This window comes from Tenrec ecaudatus, chromosome X (assembly GCF_050624435.1).
Source record: "Tenrec ecaudatus isolate mTenEca1 chromosome X, mTenEca1.hap1, whole genome shotgun sequence".
In the NCBI taxonomy this organism is placed as follows: domain Eukaryota; kingdom Metazoa; phylum Chordata; class Mammalia; order Afrosoricida; family Tenrecidae; genus Tenrec; species Tenrec ecaudatus.
The window spans coordinates 79,008,069-79,027,651 of NC_134548.1; the positions used below are offsets into that span (position 1 = coordinate 79,008,069).

Below are 19,583 nucleotides of genomic sequence, written 5' to 3' on the forward strand. Positions count from 1 at the left end.
GTATGTCGTATTCTCATTCTCATTGGTTTCTAGAAACTTCCCAATTTCATCTCTGACCTGGACCAGTACCCATTCCTTTTGCAATAGAGAGTTATTCATCCTCCAATTGTTCGCCCTTCTTTTCTTAATTGTCCTTTTGTTGATTCCCAGCCTTATGGCATAGTGGTCAGAGAGAGAAGTCTGTATGATGTCTATGTGCTCGAATTTACACAGATTGGACTTATGTCCCACCATGTGATCTATCTTTGCGTATGTGCCATGTGGACTTAAAAGGAATGTGAATTTTGTTTTGTGTTTGGATGGAGCGCTCTGAAAATATCAGGTCAAGTTATCTAATTATAATGTTTAGGTCTGTAGCTTCCATGTTAAACTTCTTTCCCTGTTGTTTAACATTATTTGATACTCTGTTGTTAGTTTTAATTCACATGGACTATCCAGATTTTTTAACAATAATTTTATTGTTATTAATTTACAAACCATACAGTTCAATAGTTCCATCATACTAAGAAGAGTAGTACAGTCATACATACAGTTCATTTGAGAATGTTTCCTTCTTTCTTGTACTCATTCTTATTAGCTTCCCATCCTCTTCCCCCCTCCCCCTCCCCCCCAGTCTCCCCTGCCATGCCCAAGGAACCATTAAATCCAGTGACTGGCTCTATAGATTTACCTATCTTGGATTTCATATACACAAAAAAACATTTTAAAAAGAAAACAACAAAAATACAAACCCTAACAACAATAACAGAGTAAAACAGAAAATCCTCAATTGAAAAGAAAGCAGAAAACATTAAAAACTAGAACAAATTTAAAATTGGTCAAAGGGAGGTAAAAGGGTGCTAGATTTTACGCTAACTGCATCTGAAATCATCCAGTTCCCACTGCACTCTGCACGTTAGCAAGGCTGCTCACAGCCCTGCTCTCTGGTCAGAGGGGACTCACTGGAGGCTTCATCCAGGCGTATTTCTCCGTCACATTTTTTTCCTTTTAAACTTGAAACAACTTTAAAATGGGTCAAAGATGAAACTGTGTAGGTTTTTTAAAGTGGTGACAAGTGCATAGGTAAGGAATGTACAGAGTTTACCTGGTAAATCTTCATCATAATTATGTTTTTTTGGACAAAAGTACACAGATACAAAATGGGACATTCCTGATTCCTTTGGTCTAAACAATTTTGTTGAGTCTAATGTTACTTTGCATATCTGGTGTTCTTATCTCTTTATGGCAAATTCCCAATTTCTTTGTGTGTTCAAGGGGCACACGTCTTGAAGTCTACTTCATGGTTGCACTTGTGAATGTTGATGGCTTGCTCTCTGATTACCACTTCATTGATAGCAGATAGCCATTCTTCTTACCCACCCTTCTTGGGGCAACCATAGTGTTAGCACCAGGTTGAAAAGGAAGTTTCCTGAGCTCTTTGAAGCTACCTGGAATACCTTCTGTCGTCGAGCAAGCTCAACAAAAGCAGACAGGGGACATATTTTTCTTTTGATTCTCCATAATAATGAACACAAAATGGGCTCAGTAACTAATAAAAATAGAAGAATGGTATTGTGTAGACAGAGGTAAGTGGAGAGTTATTCCTTTTGCCTTCTTTTTAATTTTTACAGCTTGACGTTGACTTAGACCTCATTACATTTTTGTGAGATTTAAGAGTCCTGGTCTGAGAGCTGCCCACTATCAAACTCTTTTGCCTCTCAGGGCCTATTTTCATTATCTGCAAAAGAGTTTTCTAGTTCTTTGTCAAACAATTTCAGCAGCAAAAGAGACAAAATAGAAGAAAACAAATCAGAATCATGGCAAAGGAAAGCAGGGTTGAAGTATAACCTGATCGAGAAGACCTAGGAAAGACTCAGACCTGCTTGACCTGAAAAGAATTTTCCAGACTATCTAAAGAATTTCCTTTATTAGATAAGCAGTTAGATGAGGTGACCTTTAGGACTCCTTTGTCCTGCAATGTTCTGCAAGGCTCTTTACCCACTTTTAGTTCAAATGAAAAGTCAACTTTTATTACTTCATTTTTTAGAGTCCTAACTAAAAATAATATGATCTATTCCCACACATGGTAACGTAAGATCTCTGGTGGCACAGTCATTGAGTGTTCGGCTGCTAACTGAAAAGTCAACTGATCAAACTCACTTCTTTGCAGGAGAAAAGACTGGTGATCTGTTCTTAAAAGGTTATAGCCTAGAAACCTATAGGGTAATTTTACTAGGTTCTATAGGGCCACTATAAGTGGGATTTAACTCGATGGCACAGAACATCCTGGTAATTTTACTAAATGCATTTGCCCATTGTCTTTTATTTCATAGTGTATCACCAGTTGGAATTAAGGTTCTGAATTTCAAGTTCAAAATATGATGCTTGTCTTTAATAAAATCCTAGCTTAAAAAAGGTATTTCCATTCTGTTATTCAGTATTCCTCGTTCATTCTTCATTTCTAAGTTCATCAAACAAAATTAAGACAAAGTTGGGTTTGACATTTTGCTGGGCCATTGAAATTATACAACTTACTTTTTTTTGTTGCTTTATTTACCGAAGGGTTTAAAGCCAAATAGATACCTCATCTAAATGAATTAACTCAAGCCAGGTGCTTTATATATCTTATTTCCCCCATTTTCTTTATAACACACTCGCTTCCCCCCCCCGTTTTAATTGTGAAAGTAACATATACTCAAGCAATCATAACCATTCCCAATTTACAGCAGTAACTACTGTCATTCTTGTTGATTTTGAACTGTGTTTCCTTAGCTTATAGTGTTGTAGTTTCCGTCAAATTGATTTTTAACTCATGGTGACCTCATTTGTGCGGAGTAGAGCTACTCCATAGGGTTTTCATGACTATGACCTTTCAGAAGCAGATTTAACTTAACATATAATATACGTGAGTATCAGCCGACCCGAATATCAGCTGAGGCACCTAATTAAAAAAAATCATTTTATGGGGGCTTGTACAACTCTTATCAAAATCCATACATCCATCCATTGTTTCAAGCACATTTGTACATTTGTTGCCATCATCATTCGCAAAACATTTGCTTTCTGCTTGAGCCCTTGGTATCAGCTCCTCATTTTCCCTCTCCCTCCCTGTTCCCCCTCCCTCATGAACCGTCTCCCAAGGAGGGGGTTATATGTGGATCCTTGTAATCAGTTCCCCCTCTCCAGCCCACCCTCCCTCCATCCTCCCAGTATCACCACTCTCACCACTGGTCCTGAAGGGATCGTCTGCCCTGGATTTCCTGTGTTTCCAGTTCCTATCTGTACCAGTGTACATCCTCTGGTCTAGCGAGATTTGTAAGGTAGAATTGGGATCATGATAGTGGGGTGGGAGGAAGCATTTAGGAACTAGAGGAAAGTTGTATGTTTCATCATTGCTACACTGCACCCTGACTGGCTCATCTCTTCCCCGCGTTCCTTCTGTAAGAGGATGTCCAGTTGCATACAGATGGGTCTTGGGTCCCCAATCTGTACTCCCCCTCATTAACAATGATTTGATTTTTTTGGTTTGTTTTTGATGCTTGATACCTGATCCCTTCGACACCTCGTGATCACACAGGCTGTGTGCTTTTTCCATGTTAGCTTTGTTGCTTCTGAGCTAGATGGCCGTTTGTTTACCTTCAAGCCTTTAAGACCCCAGACACTATATCTTTTGATAGCCAGGCACCATCCGCTTTCTTCACCACATTTGCTTATGCACCCACTTTGTCTTCAGCAATCGTGTCAGGAAGGTGAGCATCATGGAATGCCAGTTTAATAGAACAAAGTATTCTTGCATTGAAGAAGCACTTGAGTGGAGGCCCAGTGTCCATCTGCTACCTTAATACTAAACCTATAACTTTATGCACATAGATCTATTTCCCCATCCTCGTATATAAATATATTTAAATATGTACATGCCTTTATTTGAGGCACCTAATTTTACCACAAAAACTGCATTAAAAATGTGCTGGAAAAACTCGGCTTATGCATGAGTATATACGGTATGTACAAATGTGCTTGACACAACGGATGTAAGTATGGGTTATGATAAGAGCTATAAGAACCCCTAATAAAATATTTTTTTGGAAAAAAACCCCACAAACTTCTCATTGAAACCACCCATTGGTGATATCTACACATGCAAGATTCCATGAGGTATATATAGTTTAAAATATATATATATACAGATAAACTTGTTCCCTGAGCAGGGAGGGAACTTGGGTGGTCAAGTATTGGCTTCACCAGAGCGGGAATCAGCAATATATCTTGAAGGAATAAGCTTAGAAAATGTTGGTTGAAATATGCCTCCAAATTCACCTTCACTCCATCCCTTCCTATTATTTACATTGTGTATATGTGGTCATGATAGTTCTACCTTACATCTCTAGAATCTCTAGTGACCACGGAATCAGGGCTATTCAAGACCTTCCAAAATTTGCTTCAGGCCTTTATTTCCAACCTCATTTTCTATGACTGCCCTCTGACAGCCTGGATGGTATAGCTTCCACCACACTGCACGTAAGATGTGGAGGAGGGAGAAGTTGATCGTGTGTGCTCCGCTTTGGATATCTGCTTTATGTCCAGAAGGGAGGGAGGAGATGGGACTCTGAACAGCTTTCCCTATGTCCCTTTGTTGAGAGACTGGAGTGTTTTCGTGTTTGGAAATGTCCTGCTGATTGGGGGGTGGGGTGGATTTTTATAACTTTGTAACTGCTGTTAGGCTGTTGTGTCTGGTCCTGACTGGACTGGCCTTTCTCTGCCACCTTATGATTCTGAGGGTGGGTTCTTGGCATTTAGGGTTGGGGCAATCACTTCCTTTTTCACCCTATGTTTCAGGGCCCTGTTTGATTATGATCGGACTCGGGACAGCTGCCTGCCAAGCCAGGGGCTCAGCTTTTCTTATGGAGACATTCTACACGTCATTAACGCTTCTGATGATGAGTGGTGGCAGGCAAGACTGGTGACTCCACATGGAGAAAGTGAGCAAATAGGTGTGATCCCCAGTAAGAAGAGGTGAGTTGGTCATGATTATGAGAGAGACACCGCCCCCTCCCCCCGACGCCCCTCCTTCCTGGGTAGTTTACTTTCTTTGTTTCATATCAAACTATGAGTTTCTTGAGAACAAGGACACGTGCCTTGGTAGAGAGTTGGTGTTCAGGTCATAGTTTTGGCAAAATTAATCAAAAAGTATTACTGTGCTCATCACAGCCCAGTGCTGAGACCAATAACAGGACTTCTTTCTGACTCCAAAACAGGGTGGAAAAGAAAGAAAGAGCTCGATTGAAAACGGTGAAGTTCCATGCCAGGACGGGGATGATTGAGTCCAACAGGGTAAGTGAGAATAGTCAATGTGTGAAGAAGCATAGGGACCATGCCGCTCTGGCTGATGTATACCAATATCGGGGAGCAAATGCAGCTCCTTTACAAGGGGCTGGCTCTGTCCAATCCTAATACCGTCTGCTTTTCAGAAAGCAGAGTGGGAGTACTTTAAAGTCCATAGCTAGTCTGTATTCCTTCCATGTGGGTAGCCGGCTCTTGAAGGTATCTTGGAGTTGGACTGTTTGGAAGACTGACTTGCTTGGGTTAAATGCAAGTGCTTGCGAGTGTCTGGTTGCAGACACCTGTTGGAGCTATGGGGACATTGGCTGTAGCCTGGCCTGATCATCTGGCTGGGAAGGCCAGCCCCAGAGCTCCAACCTACTTTCAGAACAAGTGAGGCATGAGGTTTCTCTCCATTCACCCCTTTTCTTCTATAAGCTTTGCAGGCCAAAGGACTTCTGGAGCAGTAGAGGGAAGCTACACATGAAGTAGATGACTCTGTGTATGCCAGTGACACCTTAGGGCATATGTCCAGGAGGCTACAGTGACTTTTGTTCTTTAGGAAGGACCAGTGAGTGTTGTGAGTCTGAATTAGGTAGCAACCTCTACATCCCTACAACATTTTTCTGTAAACATAATTTTCCTCTTGCATCAACATCCATTTAATCTCATAGCCTCCATTTGTGAGAGATGGTCTTTTATTTAGTTCACCATTGTCTCCATTTTAGTTTTCTTGCATGCTTTAAAATCCATTGTTCTCTTTTGTTTTGTTTTGTTTTGTTTTCTCCTGTCCTTCCCCCTCCATCTTCATGTTCTTTCACAGTCGATCAAAACGAAACGTAAAAAGAGTTTCCGCCTCTCTCGAAAGTTTCCATTTTACAAGAGCAAAGAAAACATGGCCCAGGAGAGCAGCATACAGGAACGTAAGTAGTTGCAGAGTACAGAGACCAGACCATCCACCGCCCTGTCCTCTCTTCCTCATTTGCACCTTCCCTTATGAGAAGACTGGAGACGTGTGTGCGTGCATGTGTGTGTCCACGTGTGCATGCGTGTGTACCTGTTTGCACAAAGTCAGGGTAGACATTGGTTTGCCTGGGGAGATCTTGGGTCTCATCTCTCTGGATCCTCACTCAAAATGAATGTTGGAGGCTCCAAGGTAGAACTGGTTCCGGGGCCAGCCTACCAGGATGTCCCTGACACTGGGGTTGGATGGGCCAGACTGAGTGCTCCTCTTAGGGTGATGAACAGTTTACAGATGACCAGATTTTTAAAAAATGGTTTTGAATGAGAACATTATCTAAGGACTCAGTGTTGCTCTCTTGGCTTCTTCCTGTTGGGTTTTCTTTCCCTTAATTTCACTCATCTATGTCAAGAGAAGGGCCTTTTCTTTCCTGGACACCTAAAGTTGGGGTACTTCTTAAATTCCTTGCATGTGCATGAGCACACATTATATCTGCACAATTTTTAACAGACTTACTTACTCTCATCCTTGAGTGATTGAAAAGCCCCTTCCCCCCCCAAATAAAATTTTTCCCACTTAAATGAGTTGACATGGAAAAGGGATTGTGAAGTCCACATATAGATTAATGGAGAAACCCAAAACACGTTTGGTAGAAAAGAGCATTAATGTTGAGCTTAAACTATAAGAACCAATTTAATGCTGATACATCTTACTCTACCACATGCCTCAGAAATTAACTGCTCTGGCCTTAACTTGAAATATCAGATTGGACTTGTGAAATAATTTGTTTGTTTTATTGTGAATTATGAACATCTCTCATTTACCAACGAGTCTTCTGTCTTACGAGGAGGGGTATGGGGGTGCTGTGCTGCTGGGACTGTCAGGAGACTGACAACTTCTGATAGGAAATGTACTTTCTGTGTAGGCCAACTGGTACATTATCATGGTATGAGTAGGCCTTTGCTGTTTGGGGGGTATCTGGTAGCTAGAAGGATGCCCTTAGCCAGATGGAATTCTGACTCTTAAATAAATTCTAGTGAACTCAATAAGGAGCAACAGATGAGGTTAGCTCTGATCACAAGCAACAAGAGACAGTCTGAAGTTACTGAGGTAATGCCACCACAGTTCCCCAGATGAGTCAAAATAAAAAACAGAAAACCCCTCACAGCCTAGCAAGGGGTTTGCTACTCAGCGGACCAGCTGGGGTACAGGGGTAGGGTGTGTGTGTGTGTGCTTGTTCTCCAGAAGCTGAACTTACCTCTCACCTCCTGAGGACTACACAACTCAGTCTGCTTTGAAGGCCACACCCTAGGTTGCATGAAACTTTCAAGGGATAAAAATGAGTCAGTATTGGGTGAGAGTCCCTTGGGATGGTAATAATTGTCTTAACTACCTATCACACACAGATGTTTGTTCTTTCATGAATGCACAACGGGAAATGATGATTTCTAGGACAACGGAGAGGGCTAGGGTCTACATGGCTAAATTCAGTCAAAGCAGGTGATTTGAACCTTGGGTTGTCACTGAACTATCCTGTAGGCATATAGGCTATAAATTGCCACAGGAAGGCGGACCATTGCAAGACCCTCTGGCAAATTGAGCCACATAATGCCTAGCTATCTTGCCTTGCCTGGGGTGTTATTTCTGTAGCAAAGTGCTTAACCTCACTGTAGATGTAGGTCTTCATAGTATTTCATACTTCTGTCACTAATGCTCACCTGGCTCTGTATTCTTCCTTCCCGTGTCTTCCCCACCCCCCTCTATTTCCTCTCTTTCCCCCAATTCTTTTCTTCCCTCCCTCCCTCCCTCCCTTTCTGTCTTTACTGTCTGTGAAATCAGGACTTCCCTGGGTTAAGTGACGATTATTATGGAGCAAAGAATCTGAGTAAGTCAAAGTTACACAGCATTAACTGTATTTCTGTCATGAATGGAAGTACTTGGGGGTGGGGGGTTAGGTGGGAAGGGGAAGGGTGAGGGAGAAGGGTGAGGGGAGGGGAGTGTTTGCGAGAACTCTCAGTATCACAGATGGAGAAAGTGCATGTGGTTCTGGAAGGCAGCTGCGCTCACCACTACACCACCAACACCGCACTGCATGTGTTTCTGAATGTCACATTTTTCTTCTGGAATCTTGGCACCCGAATAAATAAATTCACTCATATTTGTGCTTTCCTTTTGTACCCTTAAATGATAGGGAGCTACCATGTCACCCTACCGTAGAAGTTAGGTGGGTAAGAAGTGCTCCTCTAGGGGTGACCAATCTTTTAATCTCTAGCCTGCTATTGAATTGAGGTGTGTCAGCTGGTTGGGATGCTTATTCTAGAGACACATCACTATATGGTTAGGTTCAGGAATCGCGGCAGCTCCCATCTCTCTGAGGACAAGCTGCATCTGGGATTGTCGAGCAGATTCAGGGGCCTGAGCAAGCAGCCACAAGCCAGCTTTCCACTTAGCACCTCTAAAGAACTGAGCTGATAATAGCCTCCACATTTGTAGACCACTTCGCTCGAGTGCCTTATCGTGGACAAGCTCTCAATGACCACTCTCTTCTGGAAAAGAATTTTAGAATGGAAAATGAAGGGATGTAGATGACAAGGTCTTTGTGTCCTTGCTGTGTGCAGAGATGCACAGAAAAAGAAGCCATATTAGGTGGGTTCTTTCAGCTTATATGCTCCTTCAATGAATAATAAAGGTTTGAAAGGAAAGGAGTTTCCTCGGATCATCACCCTGGAGATAGTAATATCTGACGGCTTCCCCCAGTCCTTCATGGGGACCACAGCATATCACGATCGAGGACATATTATCGTCTTGGCTGAAACAAGCATTGCCTCTCTCCATAGTACGTGTCCATGTCTCATCTTCATAAGCCTGTCTTCATGTGAGGGGAGGGGAGCTTAGGCCACACTGTGCCCTGTGGCGCCCAAGTGTCAGCTCCTCTACTTGTACTTTCTCCACCCACACTCAGATATGGACAAATGCCCATGGTCTAAAACAAAGAGGGCAGTCCTCCCAGTATTCTTGTGCCTCTGTTGTCTGTGTTCTGACTGGTCTGTTTTATGGTGGATGGATGAGCGTCTCTTCAGTCCACCTCCAACCCCCCGAAGTCTCCCTGCCTGCCTTGGTAGTGGCAAGAGTAGTGTTGACTACCACCACATGTCCAAAGCATTATTCCTTGGTGGCTGCTCAGTCCATCCATTTCTCAGTTCTGACGCTTTATAGGTTCTGTCCTTCAGGTGCTCTCTCTGGGCAAGAAATTCTGAGGATATCCTGGTCTCTGAACTTCTTGATACTCCTGTCACTGTCTTTCTTTTTCCTACTGTTAATCTTGGGAGATGAATTTTGAGATAGAATTTGAAAACTATCCAGGCCAGTTCTTTTGATTCAGCTGAAGAACGTGAAGCTTGTAATAATAGAGGGAGAAACTTGGCAGGCTGAGAGGTTCTTGGGGACAAGTATGAAGTGGCCAAAGGCTCAAGATTGGAGCGGTCTGTGCCTCCCAGTTGGTAGCCTAGATGCAGCAACCTCCTGCTGCCCGATTGGCCTGGCAGTTCGGTACTTCTCTCCTAGAGCATTGGAGTTGTGTGCGTCATGTGACATCATCAGTGGCGTGTTCTGAATCAGAGTCTCTTTTTTGTTGGCTTGCAGAGGGCGTGACATCCAACACCAGTGACAGCGAAAGCAGTTCCAGTAAGTGTGTGTCATTCTCCACCCTCTTGTATAGCTCCAGCGTTTATTCCAGCCATTATCATTTCAACACCGCACAGCCGTCATTTCTGTTTAGAGGCGAATGCTTCTTTTTAGCCATGTACACTTTGAGAGCCTGGAAATGCAGTGGTGGGGTCATTCTTCTTATGGGGTAAAGTTGACTTTGAGGGTTATAAGAGAGTATAAGACCGGTAGTCCTGTCCAGGGCTTGACTTAAACACATACCTGGGGCCTGGAAAGGTCGAGCTGCCAGTGAACAAATTACTACCATGGATACTGGGGGGCACAGGCGGTGCCACTGTTACATGTTTGCTCAGAGACTGAAATGAAAGAGTAGCTTTTGTTGGATATTATCCCGACTCTGCCTTTCGAGGGCTGGGTTAATAAGGCTTGGAGTCCCTGGGTGACACCATCAGTTAAGCACATGACTGGTTAAACCCATCCAGGGGTTCTCTTGGAATACAGGCCTGGCAGCATCTGCAGGGCCACCATCTTGAAACACCCACGGACCACTTCTTTACTGTACACATGGGGTCATCATGAGCTGGCATCAACTCAGGGGCACCTGAAAACACCAACAACATCTTTGTCTTTTAACTGAGGTAAAGGATCGGAGAATTGCCAAGTTTTCCTTTGGGGATCCCATGACCAGAACAATAAAGCTACGATTTAAAACCCCACGGACAGTGGGAGTAGTGGCTTCTCTCCGTAGTACCATGGAATTTTTCCCAGAATCAAGCTCAGAGAAGTCCTCTGGAAAACACCTCATGACTTGACGCAGATATCACTGCCTTGCCCAGTACCACTGCCAAGCACTTTGGGATCTCCAGGCACTCAGCATCATGTCGGTTAGCCACTGTTTTCGGAAAAGCACATCACTGCTGGACTCTATGGGGTGCTGCGGTGAAGAGAGAGCAGAAGTTGTGTTGCCTTCATAAGGGCGCTGGAGGCCGAAGCCCACTCACATGCCCCTTTCTCGATACCTCTTCCACTATAGGCAGCTCCTTTAAAGGGTAACGTTAGGCCATTGCTTTGGAGACTTGCAGTTCCTTGACTTCCTTACCTGCAGATGAAGAGAGCAGATGTCTTGACCAGTTGAAATTTACTTTTGATTCTTATCAAAACAAGAGGGCAAACAAATACAGCTGACTGTTCCTTGAAGTAACGGTGCCTGGTTCCACACTAGCTTTTCAAACCTGTTCATTACTGGCCATTGGCCATTTTCCTTGCTTTGAGTTAGGGAGTTCACCTAAGGACAAAGAAAAGGATATCTTTGTAAGCTCAAAGAAACACTCTATTTGCAAAGAAAATAAATGTATGATAAAAGACAAGAGATTGCTAAACGATATTAAGCCCATATGGCAAGTTGTCCACAAAAGCAATAAAAATTCAAAATAGGTAGAGCAGTCTTCTCAGAAGATTTAAAATGAAGTCTGTTCTTAAATGATAAATCAGACACGTCTTAGAGTAAAAGATTACAGGTAGGAGCAACAGGAGCAGACTTGACACAGGCGTTTTTGTGGCCGTGAATTTATCTGTAACTTTAGATGATAATTAGGGATGCCAATAAATAGATTAGGACCACATTATGAAACATGTAGGACATTTTAACTCAGATGGAGAAGCAGAAATTCTAGGTTAGGCTAAGATGTCAGATAATAAAAAATCATTTTTATGGAAAATTTTCCTGCCACTGAAATGCAACGTGGGTTAAAGGAACAGTACACAGAGAAGGACAGAATAGGCCGTATACTATTGCAGTTGCATTCCAGAATAGAACATCGACCCTAGTATGAACGGAAGGGACTGCATCTGGGTAAGAATGAGTATGACTATACGTAATTTCAAAAGGATATGTGTTCTAAATAGTTACCATCATGGTCTAACTCTAGAAAATATTTTGTGTCATTAGCCAAGGTGATCTAATTTGCTATGATACTATTAAAAATAGATTCTTATTAACGTTACCTGTTTAAGAAGTATGTTATCAAGAAAATAGCATATAAGAGCAAAAAAAGAATAGTTTGTGAGAAACTGAGGATTCGTTTGTGGTGGAGACACTCTGGTTTCTGGGCCATGTCCCTTGGCTCAGCTCTGTTTTGCTGAGAGAACTACTGGCCCCTGCTCCAGATGCACTACTTTCTCACCGAAGGGAAAGCAAAAAGGGCCTTGGGGCAGTTGTCAGTGGCGTTTGATAAGACTACGTTCTGGCAGAGGTGAGTGTGGGTGAGCTAAGGAGATGAGGACACACGAGAGACAGATCATGAAGTACTAATATGTCTCCCTTTTTTTTGTTGTTGCAGAAGGGCAAGAGGATTCTATTTTGTCCTATGAGCCAGTGACACGGCAAGAAAGTAAGCCCCCTTCTGAAAGTCTTGCCTTCATGCTAGTCTTCGAGCCATGGACTCAGCACAGTGGTTGGCTGTGACAGCAGAGAGAAGACCCTGGGAGAATAGGAAGGCATGACTTACTGCACATCTAGTCCTTGGGTTCCTTCTCCTACCTCTCAGTATTTTAGGGAGGGCTCTGCACATTTGTTTGCTTCAGGTTTACTTTCCAAAGGACAGGATCTATCTACCAGGAAGCCAAGCTTAATCATGGGCATAGCTACTGCTAAAAGGGAGGTCCTCATCCTTCAGAGCAGTCTGTTCTTTTTCACCGCAGCTACTGATTTACATCGAGAGATATACTCTGAAGTTGTTAAGACAGTGTCTTAGTTTCCTAGTGCTGCCATAACAAAACCACCACAAATGGATGGCTTTAAACAATAGACATTTATTGTCTCATGGTTTGGGAGGCCAGCGCACCCTAGGCATTCCTTGACACACCTTGGCTTCTTGTAGAAGTCCCTCGAGTGGTCTCTTCTTCCCTTCTGTGAGGGTCTTGGTGTCCTATTCCCCTTTGTAAGAAACTTCTGGAAGTGATTAGGTTTAGAACCCAACACACTCTGTCATGTCCTCATTAACATAATAAAAGAAATCCTGAATTCAAAACAGACCCACATTCACAGGTACAGGAATTAGGGCTTCCCCAATCTTGCCCAGACTTGGAGATGTTCCAGATTTCAGACTTGGCTCAAATAGGATGTTCTCAAAAGCTGTCCAAGACCTGTCTACCACCCTTAAGTTCTAGTTAAAAATCAGAGCATGACCCAGATGACTTATTCCATCTGAGTTGTGATTCCAGGGCCCAAGTTTTCTAGGCAGACATTTGAAATAGGGCAGCTGACTGTTGAGGAGCCTTTGTTCATTATTTCAGTGTTCTTCCTCTCCAGTTCACTACGCAAGGCCTGTGATCATCTTGGGCCCAATGAAGGACCGAGTCAATGATGACCTGATTTCTGAATTTCCACATAAATTCGGATCCTGTGTGCCACGTAAGTGCCCAGGATGACATGGGAATGAGGCATTGGTGTGTTGGGAAATTGTGGCTTTGAGGTTTCATGGAAGGGGCCTGGGATCAGATTGTAGGGCTATCTGGGAATCGGGGTACATTTAACAACTGGAAAGGAGTTAGGCAGTAAGAGATTCCCCAAAAGCTGACCGTGGTTGGGAGGACTAAGGCCTCCGGTTTGGTTGCTTGTTCCTTTGGAGAGGCATGTGTGTGGGTATGATTGGCATGTGTGTGGGTATGATTGGCGTGCCAGTGATGTTGGCATGACTGGATCAGTAGTTTGTTAGGTTCCCGTAGTTCCATACCGCATTTGGCGCCTTTTGCCAGGCATTGGCTAAGGAAATCTCCTTTTCCTTATCTAGCTTAAGCTAAAGCAAAGAGCCCTTTTATGTGTAGGTTGAAAAAGAAGTAGGCAAAACAAACTTTCCCTTCACTTCTTTTTCTCCCCCCTCATCTGAAAAAAACTCAGAGCGGCCGTGCAGCCCAGGTCACAGAGGAACGAATCAGCTTTCTTTGCCTTGGTCCGCATTCTCCTTGGGCTGCACAGTATTTCCTTTCTTCCTTCAGATACTACCCGACCTCGGCGTGATAATGAGGTAGATGGACAAGACTATCACTTTGTAGTATCCCGAGAACAAATGGAGAAGGATATTCAGGACAACAAGTTCATTGAGGCAGGGCAATTCAATGATAACCTCTATGGGACCAGCATCCAGTCAGTGCGGGCAGTTGCAGAGAGAGTAAGTAGACTGGACTTTTATGGGTCAGGCAAACCTCAAAGGGGAGATGGAAATGCTCCATTGGAGTCCCACTTGAATCCTCATAGTCTAACTACAGGCCTAAGTGGTACTGGTGACAAAAGTCCCTTGGTGAATGTTCACTTCTTTCCTATAGTTCACCCTAGACTTTTACCCACCAAGGAATAGAGAACTTCTGCAAATGTGGCCTTTCTGACTTGTGGGAGCCATGTATGAGGTCTGGGCACCTCGGGGGTCAGATCTTCTAGGCCAGCAGTTTTCAACCTTCCTAATGCCACGGCCCTTTAATACAGTTCCTCATCTTGTGACCCCCCCTCCCCAAACCATAAAATTATTTTGTTGCTACTTCATAACTGTAATTTTGCTACTGTTATAAATTGGGCAACCTGTGTGAAATGGTCGTTCAACGCCCAAAGGGGTCGCGACCCACAGGTTGAGAACTGCTGTTCTTGGCAAATAGGTGGCCCTGGACTCCACCTCTGTTAGATGTTTGGAGTGCCATGATGGATATTTGCTTGGGGATGAGTGGACAGGGATTGATGGGGCTGATTTAGTCTCTGCTTTTTCAGGGCAAGCACTGTATCTTAGATGTTTCCGGCAATGCTATCAAGAGGCTGCAGCAAGCACAACTTTACCCCATTGCCATTTTCATCAAGCCGAAGTCCATCGAAGCCCTTATGTAAGTGTTTACTGAGGCTTAGAAATGCTCAGCTAGGATGGGAACCTGGAAAGGAAATGGAGAATAAAATGACTTGTGGGTGGGAGGGGACCCACTTGCAACTCTGAGAAAGTCTTCCACGCAGCTTTGATCACCGGGGGCTCCTTCTGTTTTGTGTACCAATATGTTCATTCTCACTTGGGGTTTAGAGTCAGAAAGAAGGTGAGCCATGGGCCACTGCTACTCTGAGAGGGAAAGTAACCCGATTTTCAAGGAGTCTGGAATTAATTGTTATTTAATAGCAACAAAGACTCTAGTTTGGGGCCACTTTTCATCTGTGTCTCTTTGGCAGGGAAATGAATCGACGACAGACATATGAACAAGCAAATAAAATTTATGACAAAGCCATGAAACTGGAACAGGAATTTGGAGAATACTTCACAGGTGAGACTCTCTGCTGCCCAGTTGGGGTGGGGGGTGGGGGGTAACATGGCAATAGTTAGACATCTATTTCTAGAAGTATTTCAAAGAGGTTTAAGTACCTTGTACAATATTTTGGATCCTTTGAGGTTTAGAAGGGCAAACTGTTAGAAATGACTCGAGTTCTCTCCATCCAGCCATAGCATTATAGCCATTGTATAGCATTGTGAGTGGTCGAGGTTGTGAGTACTTTATATTACTTTGTTTCCTCCCTCCCAGTCTCCTGTCAGACTCCCCCCAGTCCAGCACTTGCCTTGCATGTTTAAGGTGCTGAAAAAGCATTTGTTGATGATGATAATTCCTTGGTGTAGTGTTCAGATTGTCAGCATGCATGTGTGTATATGAGTGTGGTTACATTGTAACCTGCTTTAGAAGTTCAGCTCTAAAAACTTGGGAAGGCGTCCTACCCTTTTAAAGTACAGGGACATATACACCGATCATATGCAGGTTGGTTCTGAGTACATTTTAATGGGTGCTGCTGCCAGGTTAGCTAAGAAGGAATTGATAGATATACTCTTGTACATTCATTGGGTCTTTGGAGCTCAGGTTACTGTTAGCATCTGTATGCTGTCTCCTTTGCTAACCTCTGCTATAGAGCAGATGGGAGGGAAGATGTGAGCACTATTGTTTTGTCCGAAATTGTGGCTTTCAGCTCTTCCTCCGTATAATTAGGATGCCCCAAATCATTTAGCCAGATTGCTTTACTGCTAACCTTGTGGCCAAGAACAACATGGACTGCAAGGTCTGGCATGTAATGGGTGTCAGTAACTTTTTTTTAAAATAAGCATGGTCTTCTATTGATTGCTAGTTAGTCTCATTGTCTCTCGGTGAATCAACTTCTAGTCCTAGCTTAGGACCGCCTATTGAGCTAGTACTCCACTTGGAGCACCTAGTAAGTTTGCCTTACTGCCCTAAACTAAGCAGACAGACAGCAAATCAAACCAAATCCACCCTTCTGTGAGTGTATTCAGTGTGCCTGTAGGATGAGTGTAGGATTGTTGGGAAAGGCAGAATTGCTGGATGGGTGGGTGGGTGGGTGGGTGGGGGTTGCTGTGGACCACAGTAATAATTTTGTTTTCCTCTTCACTTTAGCCATTGTACAGGGTGACTCACTGGAAGAGATTTATAACAAAATCAAACAAATCATTGAGGACCAGTCTGGGCACTACATTTGGGTCCCATCCCCTGAAAAACTCTGAAGAATCCCCTCCAACCATTCTCTTGTGAACAGAAGAAATCAAGTCCCTCTTCCCTTCTTCCTCTTCATTCCTGTCCCCATGGGGAGAACAAATGGCTACTGTTCTTGTCCCCTTTTTAGATATGTCAAAAAAAAAGAGTTTTCTAGTCCTGTTTTTGTTTTGTTTTTTTTTGTTGGGATTTTTTTAGCTTCTTTTATTTTGGAGGGGGGGTGATGCCATCTCACTCATCATGTGACTGTACCCATTCCTGCATGGACCTGTCCCAAGCACTAGCACAGGTGCAACCCCATCAGAATCATTGTTTTCTTAAAAATCAAGCGGAAGCAAAGAGAAGAGAGGAGGACTGATGGAAAGACAGACTCTGGACAGCTACATGGATTGTGAAATGAGCTATATGCACAACATGACAGATGCTCCTGGGGCATTTCTACATTTCTGTATTGCTGTCTTGCAGCTCTGAACAGTATAACGTAATGGCAGCCGAAAATATTTTGTATGTGTATCCATACACACACATATATATGTACATATATATGTAATTTATATAAATACATAGAAATTATTATATATATATTATACACTCATATAATATATATATATTCACACACATTTGAGCTGGTACATTTATGGAGACTTCATCAATGGTACTATGTTATTAGAGAAATGTTCTAGTTTTCATATTCCAATCAGATGGCATCTTCTATCTCAGCTGGTTGGGAAGGGATTGAAAATGGTAGTGCTGTACTAAGGGCACTTGCATTTGGTTATTCTCTTGGGAACTAAGTTTCTAACTAGGAGAGGGGTCAGCTTGAGGCCTGAAGGTTCGAGCTTTTGCCTGGGGCAAAGAGGGCGAGAGTCTTGACTTAAAGCTGCTGCTTCCCCGAGCTGCAGTCAGTCCTGTGTGGAAAGAGAGAGAATGGCTAATGATGCACCATATTAAATTGCCTATTGTTTTATGCTACCTGATATGTCTGCATGAGAAGTTTTCTTTTTGTTCATTTTTAAGCTGCTGTTAAACCAAAATCATGTTGTGCTACTGTGTCAGCCTTTTCATTATTCCATATTTTGCTTTGACTATTTAAGTGAATGCATAGACTCCAATTTGACAATGTTCTAAAGGCTTATAATGTTAAAGGAGCCAGGCCTTGTGATATAGTAGGTGACTCAGACTCGGCCTTCTAATCACCAGATGAGAAAGTATCGACTGGTAAGGAGTGAGAGGAGGAGGATTTCAATGCCGTCCCTTTACATACTTGCCAAGGACTTGAGGTTCCTTTATGGGGCCCACTGACAGGGAAAGGGAGTCGCTTTCCTTCCAGTTCTGTACTGAGACAATAGAACAATCACTAGGCTTGGCCAGCCATGCAAATAGTAGTTTGATTTGGGCCTTTTTTTTTTTGCAGCTGCTTCATATGCCCTACCCCAGCCCCCTCACCAAATTCTGGTAGTTTACTGTTTCTTCGAGAACCAAGTAGACATTAACGCTGTAAATTTGAGCTGTAGCGCTAAGATCCACTTAGGGGTGAGATGTGAAACATTGTTGCTTTTTTCCTAGCGTGACAGCAGTGATTGTGGTTGGAGAGTTTTCCTCTGGCCATAGCAAGTGTGGTTCAGGCCCTACCCTACATTCTGTGCTCCTTTGAAGCCAATGTGCCTCCCTCCCCTCCATGCTGGAGGGATGACACAGGGGAGAAGAAAATAGAGACACATGGCCCTAGGGTTGAGGCCATTGTTTCCTGGCCCACTGTGTTATAATCAGTGCACACAGTTCCATGTGGAAGACACATACTTCAAGCACTACCAACCAAATTGGGGAAATTGGTTTAACAGTTATCCTACCAGCATATTGAGGCTAACTCTAAAGTATGGGGCCCAGAAGACGGTAAAGAAAGGGCAGCAGCTTTACCTGGGCAGTACACTGGGCTGAAGACAAAATTAAAGTGTGATGGCTGATGATGACTCTGGTAAGGTGGGGGTGAGCGAAGAGTGTTGATGTCTATGATGTTAACTGAGTGACATGTTCTGAATGATGCGCAACCATCTTCCCTTTCCAGGGAAGAAAAGCAAAGATTAAAAGTAAGCATGACACTAGTTGGTTTACCAGTGTTCCTTCCAAGGAGACATATATTTTTTAATAAACAATAGTTGCAATGAACTGTGACTCGGAGACCTTCTTGAAGTAGTGGCAAAGGGAGGGCGGCGGGTATGCAGAAAGGGGAAAAAGTCCCAACCAAGTCTTTGAGACCAAAAGGCTCTACTTAGTGCTACTCAGCAGACTGAGTCAGGAGGTGGTCTGGATGGTTACAGACATCTGTTGTGGTAACAAGTCCCTTGTGAAAGCTATCGTCTACCACCATAGCTCCTGGGTGAGTCCACAGCCTTGGTGGTGAGGTGGTGACATTTTCCCAAGCTGTACACAAGATGGGATACACATACTTCAGTGAAGTCGTGTGTTTAAAAGGGGATGGGAGGGAGCAGTAAGCAGAAAAATGTCAGTAATAAAGTTGGTAAGAGGACACTAGCCTAGCATCTTCCGGCTTCTAATAGTCTTCAAAGCAATGAGAGCTCGGGGGGGGGGGGGGGAGTGAATGAGGTATAGGTTCAGAGTAGACCCAATTGGCAGAGTCGGGTGGCAATCATTTTATGCTATCCCATGTAAAGAGCACAAGTGCTTAGAGAAGGTATTTATGAAACAGCTGATGTCACTGCAGCTTATGTTGAGAAACCTGAGGAAATACTGATAATTAAGGTCAAGAACCATAACCAAATGAAGGCACAGCCTTAATGTGTGGTGGAGGAATGGTAAACAGCAGCAGCATTACATGTTTGTAGTGCTTTACGGTTGCAGCCTGCTTTCATTCCATAGTCTGTCATTTGATAGAAGGCAGCACCCACCCCCCTCCCCAAAGGTAATCAGTCCTTGAGGAGAAAGAAGTGTAGTAAATGTTTAAAAATTCACAGGATGATATTCATGACTAAATAAAATACTTGTTCAAACACAATAGCCAGTTTTTCTTAAGTGGAACATGCTTCTGGAAATTGGTTAATGAAAACAAAGCAAAGTTCAACTCAATGTTGAAGAGTTCAAAGATAAAGTTAATACCGATGCAGATGGCATGCAGGGCAGGGAATAC

The 19,583-nt window shown here is 43.3% G+C and overlaps 1 protein-coding gene across 2 annotated transcripts in view; it reads left to right on the forward strand.

Annotated features, from left to right (window-relative positions):
* Positions 1-18,604, forward strand: part of DLG3 (discs large MAGUK scaffold protein 3) — an 86,657-nt gene extending 68,053 nt beyond the window's left edge. For both annotated transcript variants that reach the window (XM_075538676.1, XM_075538677.1), the window contains 10 exons: positions 4,816-4,992; positions 5,235-5,310; positions 6,122-6,221; positions 9,902-9,943; positions 12,265-12,315; positions 13,236-13,337; positions 13,922-14,094; positions 14,682-14,791; positions 15,123-15,214; positions 16,343-18,604. In XM_075538676.1, the coding sequence (XP_075394791.1) occupies positions 4,816-4,992; positions 5,235-5,310; positions 6,122-6,221; positions 9,902-9,943; positions 12,265-12,315; positions 13,236-13,337; positions 13,922-14,094; positions 14,682-14,791; positions 15,123-15,214; positions 16,343-16,449 (1,030 nt within the window). In that variant the 3' untranslated portion in view covers positions 16,450-18,604. The remainder of the gene's footprint in view (positions 1-4,815; positions 4,993-5,234; positions 5,311-6,121; positions 6,222-9,901; positions 9,944-12,264; positions 12,316-13,235; positions 13,338-13,921; positions 14,095-14,681; positions 14,792-15,122; positions 15,215-16,342) is intronic.
* Positions 18,605-19,583: the final 979 nt, after the last annotated feature.